Raw genomic sequence first — 9144 nt, 5'->3', positions numbered from 1 at the left:
TTTTTTTAAGCTTCTTGACCTTTTACTCTCAGGGTGCCCCAGATGCCCCAGTGAGTCTTATCTCCTCTCCAGGGCAGTGGAGCATCTGAGCGGTCATTCCTGGAAACTGGGTGAGGAGGGGTTTCTTCAAAGTATCTTGGGCATCTTGGGACACACTTGACTGGCTGCTGGACAGCTGCCCCACCCCCCCGGGGCCGAGTGGTGAGCGGAAGCAGAAGGTCTGGAGGTCCTGCGCTTGTTAGTGGTTCTGGGCAGCAGGCTGGATACTCACCAGCTCCCTGACCCCCAGGAGACCTGCTCTAGGTGCCGGCATCTCTGTCCATGGTGTTCACTGAGCTCTTGGAGCAGGCTGAGGGTGTGGGCTTCTTCCAGGCCCTGCAGGTCCTCTCTGTCTGGGCGCCCATCCAATGAGTTGTGGAGAACTTTTCAGCTGCTGTCCCAGGCCACCACTGCTGTGCCCACATGCTGGACAACGGCTCTGAGGCCCCTGGAAACCTCACCCCTGAGGCCCTCCTGGCCGTCTCCATCCCACTGAGCCCCAACCAGGAGCCCCACCAGTGTCTATGCTTCCACCAACCACAGTGGCAGCTCCTGGACCCCAACGCCACAGCCACCAACTGGAGCAAGGCTGCCACGGAGCCGTGCGTGGACGGCTGGGTCTATGATCGCAGCACGTTTACCTCCACCATCGTGACCGAGGTGAGGGCCTCCCCCCGCCCCGCCCCAACCAACCCCACCACTTCCTTCCTTCCCAGCCTCCCAATGACTGGGAGGATTAGATAGACTCCATCACCGCTGTTAACTGATATGCCACCCCCTCAACACGTAACTACTGATCACTTGGGATGGCCTGGATTCTGATCTAAGGCTAAGGTTACAGGATGGACAGGGAGATTTCTAGGAGCTTACATTCTGCTGGAGAATTCAGAATCGGTCAACATTTAAACCAGTAATAACAGCAGACCAAGTCCATACCTTGTGCCCTTTAAGTGGCAGCCACTGTTCTGATGCTTTCCCTGTCATCACAATTTCACAACAATCTCTTGAGGTGGGTTTTATTACTGACCCCGTTTAATAAGTGACAAAACTGAAGCCCAGAGAGGTTAAGTAATTTGCCCCAGGACACACAGCTAAAGCACACTCGAATCTGATTCAACCCAGGCAGCCAGGCACCAGAACTTCTCCATCACTTTCTGTCCTGCCTTGAGTCTCAAGGCCCCTGCGTCCATAAGTGAGCACAAAGGAGAAAGCAGCTCCTGCTAGTAGGGAAGGGAGAGGCAGGCAGGGAAGGGCACTCCGAAGAGGTGACATCTAAGATGAGACTTGGATTATAAGAGAAGGAATCAGGGACTTACTTAGTGGCACAGGGGTTAAGAATCCACCTGCCAATGCAAGGGACCCGGGTTCGAGCCCTGGTCCAGGAAGATCCCACATGCCTCAGAGCAAGTAAGCCTGTGAGCCACAACTACTGAGTCCATGCACCAGAACTACTGAAGCCCGAGCGCCTAGAGCCCGTGCTCTGCAAGAAGAGAAGCCACCGCAATGAGAAGCCCGCGCACCGCAATGAAGAGTAGCCCCCGCTCGCTGCAGCTAGAGAAATTCCATGCACAGCAACGAAGACCCAACACAGCCAATAAATAAATAAATATTTTTTTAAAAGACAGAGAAGGAATCAGTCACATGAAGTTCGGGAGAAAGCTTAGTTGGGACAGAGGTCCAAGTAGGAGCTTGTCTGGGTGTTGAAAGAGCAGAACTTGGCACAGAGGGTGAGGGGTCCGGCGATGGCCGGGCGTGTGGGGAAGGGGCCTGGATTTTGTTTAAGTGCAAAGGAAAGTCATTGGAGGCTTTGGGACTCGGAGGTGCAGTGATCTGATTTGCATTTTCAAGAGGTGACTTTGCAGGGTGAAGAACGCCCTGTGGGGTGGGGGCTCCTCCTGCAGCGGTTCAGGCAAGAGAGGCAGAGATGGAGAGGGAGCCGTGGGCGGAGCGTCCAGGCCTCGGGGAAGGGAAGAGAGGCGGAGATGGAGAGGGAACCATGGGCACCGTGGGCGGAGCGGCCATGCCTCAGTGAAGGGAAGAGAGGCGGAGATGGAGAGGGAACCGTGGGTGGAGCGGCCAGGCCTCGGTGAAGGGAAGGGCTGACCTGGGGGGAGAGGTGACGGGGCCAACGTTCAGGCGATGTCTCTCTGGTCCACGTCAGGCAGCAGGGAAAATCACGGTGACACGTGCTTAGCCCTCAGTGCTCATCTTCATGCCCTGTAAGAGAAGCAACCGTACAGCCCCATTTCTGGAGGAGACGGGCTCTGCCAGGTGCAGGAACGTCCCCAGGGGCACCAGCATGTCGGTCATCAGCTGACTCAGAATTCGAGCCTGTGGTTTAACTGCCACCCACCACTGTCCACTCGGAGCGGCCGTCACGCCATCAGACCCAGATCCGTGTCACATGCGCCACACCGTGGGCTGACGGGGGGTGCTGAGGCCCGCTGCCCGCACCCCCTTCCACCTGGGTCGCCTGGACTTAGGAATCTGGGGAACCCATGCAGGGTGGCCGGATCCCCTCTGGGGGTCCTGGACCTTCCTCTGCCACCCTGGCCCTGCTATTCCACACCCCCTGAGCCAGGCTGATGCACCCTCCTTCTCTTCCAGCAGGACCTGGTGTGTGACCACCAGGGCCTGAAGCGCCTAGGCCGGTCCATCTACCTGGCGGGGGCCATTGCGGGTGGATCACCTGGGGCCTCCTCTCCCACCAGTCAGTATCTCTCCCCGTCCCAGATCCTTCAAAACAGAGTGAGCATTGTGGGGCCAGAGGTAAGGCAGTGTCCAGTGAGCGTTCGTGTTTCCTAAGGGTGGGCCTCCCCTGGTCTGGGGTCTGCGTCCCAGGTTCACACGGAGCCAAGACCCCAATGTCTGAACCTCGATGCCAGGTTGAGCTGAGAAATTGCCCTGAACACTGGCTCTCATCTTCAGCTATAGCACCAAACTTTATTGAGCACCTACTGTGTGCCAAGCACTGCACAGCCCCTGCCCTCAGGGAGCTGATGGTCTTCTGGACATAGACTGACCCCTCTTTCTTTTAACTCCAAGTACATGAAATGTAATGAAATAGAAATACTCCTCTCCCTCCTCCCCCATCATCCCCCCTCCACTGCCCCCCCACCACACCCCTCCTGAGGTGGAGCACCCAGAACGCTGCTGTCCGGGACCTTCTCTCCGTCTGCGGTCCCCTCCTGCACGGGGCACCGCTGTCCAGTGCTGAAAACGCCCACGTCGCACCCCCTCAGCTTGTAAACCCAACTGCAGACTTGGAGGCACCTCACACTTACCACGGTCAATGCTGAGCCGCTGACCCTCCACCCCCAGCGCAGCCCCCTCCCCACCAGACTCCATCCTGGAAAACAGCCCCGCTGGGAGCCAGCCCTGTGCTCCCTCCCTCACCGCTCACACTCATCCTCCAGGGCACAGTCCCAGCCCAACGCCCTCTGCCCCACGCCCGCTGTCCCCCGCCCAAGCCACCGACCTCTCTGGCCCTGCTACGGCCTCCTCTGGGGTCTCCTGTCTCTACTGGGCCTTCCGTTCTGCTGCAGAGCTCAGAGTGACTTTGCAAAGGCTTATATGTGGATCTGGTCGCTGCCCAGCCTGAGGTCCCCTGGGCTCCCACACCAAGGACACCACCACCCACCCCACCACCCCTGCTCAGCACTTGACTTCTCCCCCTGAGTCATGCCGGCCCCTCCTGGGGCACCGCTGCTCCCGTCCAGCCCACAGAACCCACTGAAGCCGGTGGCTGAGCCTCACCTAGAGGTTTCTGCCCATGGCTGCTTCGTGCCCAGCACGCAGGCCTCAGCTCCAGGCCGCTCCTCAGAGAGGCCTTTCCGGCTTCAGGCACAAAGGTCCCACGGTCCCGCCCACACTCCCCATCGCAGCTCCTGGCTCTCTCTGCTGGTGCCCAGCTTTCGTTAGCTCGTTTACTGTGTGTGTCCCCACGAGAACGTAGCTCCAAGGAGGCAGGGGCCTTGGGGCCGTATCCCCAGTGCCCAGCATATAGCACACAATCATAATACGCTGAATGCACGAATGGCTTCCGGACTCTGGGTAGTGCAGGCTCTGGGGCCTCATGTCCCAGCTTCTTAGAGGCGGGTTTGTTGCTTCTCTAGGCTTCCTGCTGTGAGTGGGGACCCTGACACCTACCCATGGGGTTGTGAAGATTCAGTTAATCACATGCAGAGCCTGGGCGGGGCCCGCACGGGGGTCACTCTTCGTGGGCCTTATGTTACCCCGAGCGTAGCAGGGAGCCTGAACAGTGAGGCAGGAGGTGGTCCAGTTTGCACTTTCGGAGGACTGGCCACCGTGCCGCCACTTACCTTCCCCAGGGGCCACCCACACCGGGAGCCAAATCGCCATCAGTCTGAGGGTCGCCTGGTGAGCCTGGGGTCAGCGCCAGGTGTCAGCCTCCAGACCTCACCCCGAATCTGGGGCGCATGTCCCTGCTTCTGGGCGCTGCTCAGACAGGCAAGGCCAAGGTTCGCCCGCATCTCTCCAGTCTGACTGACACATACTTCAGCTAAATGCAGGCAGTGGCTCGGGCTAAGCTGACCTCACTGGGGCTGAGGGCCCTCCAGTCACAGGCATGGAGGAGCTGCCTGGGTCACCCAAGGCCATGCGCGCTCAGCCTCCTGCCAGCCTCCTCCCTTGTTCAGTGTGTCCTCGTGAATCCCTGCATTTTACAGATGGAGAGACTGTGGCCCAGAGAGCAAGGCGTCTGCCATTTTTATAACAAATGCACTCTGTACGTGGCCCTAGGAGATCCGAGAAGGAGGTGCTGCCTGCACTGGCAGGCGCTCCGGCAGGTGCCCCAGCCTCCTTCGGACCTCCAGCGACAAGTCCCTGCCTCTACGCCCAAGTCCCCAGGGCCCCTCTCCAGGCCCCCACTGTGCTTGTCTCCCGAAATAGGTTTGGGCAGAAGCCAGTTCTGAGCTGGCGCTGCCTGCAGGTGACGTGGCCAGCATCAGCCCCATCGTTGCCCCCAATTTCCTTGTCTACGATTTTTGAGCGCTTTGGGAATGGCTGGCATCATCCTGACCTCGACGACGCTCAGTGGATCCCTTGATCACCTGCCCCAGCCCTGTCGGGGGGGGGGGAGGAGGGCGCTCAAGGCCACTGCACGTGGCCCTCACCTGATCATCTGCACCGCCTTTCAGTGGTGGAGGGGACCACAACACGCACGAGGGCCGTCACCATGACGATCCTGAGATGCACCTACAACATCGGCGAGACGGCCATGGGCAGCCTGGCCTTTGCCCTGTGGGACCGGCAAGCCCTGCAGCTGGCCTTGTTGGTGCCCTTCTTGGTCATTTTCCTGATATCCTGGTCAGTGCAGCTGGGGCCTTTTCCCTTGGGGAGAACATCACTGAATGGGAGGGGGACCCGGGGTGAGAAGGGCCCTACCGCTCTGGCTGGCCACGGCTCCCAAGGTGTCGAGACCATGGAAGAGAATGATGTGAGCAGACCCCACTGGGGAGAGACATCTTGGGGGCTCAGAGTTCCGGGGTGGGCATTTCAGGCAGGGGTCCGTGGTTCCCTCCAGCCCACTGACCTCCGGGCCTGAGGCTGAGGGCTCCGTTCTTCCCTCACATTGGCACCAGCCCCCCCCCACACCCACCAATGTCACACCCTCACATCACTTGCCCAGCCTGCGGACCTCCAAGTCAGGCATTGGATATGGAAAGATATTATCACTTTTATTTTCGATGCTGCGAAAATCCCTGAGGCCTGGAAATACCTGCTTGGGTGGGGACTAGAAGAAGAGATACAGGGAAATAAACACAAATCCCTGTCCTCATAAGTTCTCTTGTGCCCGTGGGCCAGAGTTGAGCAGGTCCGCTGTGGGGTGTAGAGAAGACTAAGGACTCATTCATTCATTCTGAAATATTTATTGCACTCCTGCTCGGTGCCAGACTTGGCTTTAGGCACTGGGGACCCATCAGCAAATAAAACAGATCATAGATCAAAAGTCACCGACTACATGGAGGTTTATTGTATCAACAGGACCAGGAAGAAAGGAGGAAGACCATCCCATAGTTACACTGATTAAGCCGCCCTAGCCACACTGATGGGGTGCATCCAGGTGCTGTTGGTAACACCAGATGTATATCAACACTCCTTCTAATGAGCAAGATGCTGTTATTACTGCCACTTCCAGATGAGGGGCTGAGGCCCGGAGAGGGCCAGTGACTTGCCCAAGGCCACGCAGTCACTGTGTGCCAGAGGCAAGATTTGAATCCTGGCAGGCTGGCTCTTGTAACCACCTCATCAAACTGCCTCCAGAAGTTTTTCTTAGCTTCCCTGCAAACAGAGCTGAGCTCCTGCGGGCTGGGAAAACCCTCACCCTTTCAAAAGGGAGATGCTTCTCCCTGCCCATCTGCCCCTGAGGCTGGGAAGAAGCCTACTATTTTCATAAAACCACTTGATTCTGGTTGGGGATGTTTTAAATGTGTGGTTTTTTAAAAAAAAATGCAGCATGATGCAAGCTTTCTACCATAGAAATGACCCCAGAATCACCCCATGTCCAGGCAGCCTGTGCGCTGGCTGAATGTGAGGCGCGGGCAGGCTCCTGGCAGCAGGGAAGCCAGATGGGGTGCCAGGGAGTGGGGGCTGGTGAAGAGGGCGGCCAGGCATTGGGACTCATCTTTATTCTGAGACCATCAGGGACTTCCCAGCCTGGCATTAGCGGTGCAGAGGGAGAAGCAGCTGCCTTCTCCCCACTCCTGTTGCAGCCGGCAGGTCTGCTGCCCACCACCCCCTCCCCACATGACCTGGGGGGAGTGCCCAATCTACACGAAGAAAACAAAGACCCAGCCAAGCACCTGCTTCTTTAACTGGTGGCTGCCAGAATCCACCCGATGGCTGATTATGGTGGGCAAAACAGATCGAGTGCTTCAGGAACGCAAAAAGGTGGCCAAGATAAATGGCCACAAGGAAGCCAAAAAGACACTGACTATAGAGGTGAGATGCTGCTATTTGTGATACAGTGTGGGATATGACCCAGGGAAGGACATTCAGTGATGTTTTATCATTATTATAACCAGCATCACCCCAATCCGCTCCAGCACCACCCCCATCAACACACCCATACCATCAAAACACCACCATCGACATCACCATCACCGTTGTGAGTTTTGCCTTCTCTATCATCACCGTCACCATAATCATCACCACCATCATCACCATCGTCACCACCACTACCACGACCACAACCATCATCACCTCCATCACCACCACCATCACCATCACCATCACCACAACCATCATCACCTCCATCACCACCACCATCATCATCACCATCACCACCACCATCACCACCACCATCATCACCACCATCATCATCACCATCACCATCACCATCATCACCACCATCATCACCACCACCATCACCATCATCACCATCATCACCACCATCATCATCACCATCATCACCATCACCACCACCATCATCACCACCATCATCACCATCGTCACCACCACTACCACGACCACAACCATCATCATCACCACCATCACCACCACCATCATCATCACCACCATCATCATCATCACCACCATCATCACCATCACCATCATCACCACTACCACGACCACAACCATCATCACCTCCACCACCACCACCATCATCATCACCATCACCACCACCATCACCACCACCATCATCACCACCATCATCATCACCATCATCACCATCACCACCATCACCATCACCACCATCACCATCACCACCACCATCATCACCATCACCACCACCATCATCACCACCATCATCACCATCGTCACCACCACTACCACGACCACAACCATCATCATCACCACCATCACCACCACCATCATCATCACCACCATCATCATCATCACCACCATCATCACCATCACTATCATCACCACTACCACGACCACAACCATCATCACCTCCACCACCACCACCATCATCATCACCATCACCACCACCATCACCACCACCATCATCACCACCATCATCATCACCATCATCACCATCACCACCATCACCATCACCACCATCACCATCACCACCACCATCATCACCACCATCATCACCATCATCACCATCACCACCACCATCATCACCTCCATCACCATCACCATCACCATCACCACCATCACCACCACCATCATCACCATCACCATCATCACCATCATCACCATCATCACCACTGCCACCACGACCACCATCATCACCATCACCATCATCACCATCATCACCATCACCACCACCATCATCACCACCATCATCACCATCATCACCATCACCACCACCATCATCACCTCCATCACCACCACCATCATCACCATCACCATCATCATCATCACCTCCATCACCATCACCATCACCATCACCACCATCACCACCATCATCACCACCATCATCACCATCATCACCATCACCACCACCATCATCACCTCCATCACCATCACCATCACCATCACCACCATCATCACCATCATCATCACCATCACCACCATCACCACCATCACCACCATCATCACCACCACCATCATCATCACCATCATCATCACCATCACCATCACCACCACTATCACCACCATCACCACCATCACCACCATCATCACCACCATCATCACCATCATCATCATCATCACCATCACCACCACTATCACCACCATCACCACCATCACCACCATCATCACCACCACCACCATCATCACCACCATCACCACCATCATCACCACCATCATCACCACAACCATCATCATCACCATAAGCACCACCATCATCATCACCACCAGTATCAGCACCATCACCATCACCATCACCACCACCACCACTGCCAATACAACCATTATCAACAACAGCACGCCCACATCACCATCTCTATTATTCATCACCTTGATCCACATATACTGCTCATTTAACCTCACGGGGCTTCTCGGCGTATTTGGGGAAACAGGATGTGCTTATCTGAAGGTACCTATTTCAAGGAAGTAGGTGTGGGAGGATGTGCAGACAGAGACTAGAGGACACAGAGCTCCCTGGGGGCAGAAGGATCAGGGAAAGCTTCCAAGAGGAGGTGAGCTAGAGCTGACCAGGACTGAGCTGAGCACAGGGCAGGCCGGGCC

At 56.3% G+C, this 9144-nt stretch overlaps 1 protein-coding gene across 1 annotated transcript in view; it reads left to right on the top strand.

Moving 5' to 3' along the window:
* Positions 1-321: 321 nt before the first annotated feature.
* The window catches only part of SLC22A11 (solute carrier family 22 member 11), a gene marked incomplete at both ends in the record, with an annotated part of 31583 nt that continues 22760 nt past the window's right edge, over positions 322-9144 (top strand). The window contains 7 exon segments of the mRNA XM_082629323.1: positions 322-408; positions 412-699; positions 2647-2719; positions 2722-2749; positions 4951-5063; positions 5199-5367; positions 6774-7002. Coding sequence (XP_082485449.1) covers positions 322-408; positions 412-699; positions 2647-2719; positions 2722-2749; positions 4951-5063; positions 5199-5367; positions 6774-7002 — 987 coding nt within the window.

This window comes from Mesoplodon mirus (genome assembly GCF_964341445.2).
Source record: "Mesoplodon mirus genome assembly, chromosome: 7".
Taxonomy (NCBI): Eukaryota; Metazoa; Chordata; class Mammalia; order Artiodactyla; family Ziphiidae; genus Mesoplodon; species Mesoplodon mirus.
Note: the sequence above shows the minus strand (reverse complement) of the source record. Positions and strands in the feature narration are given on the sequence as shown.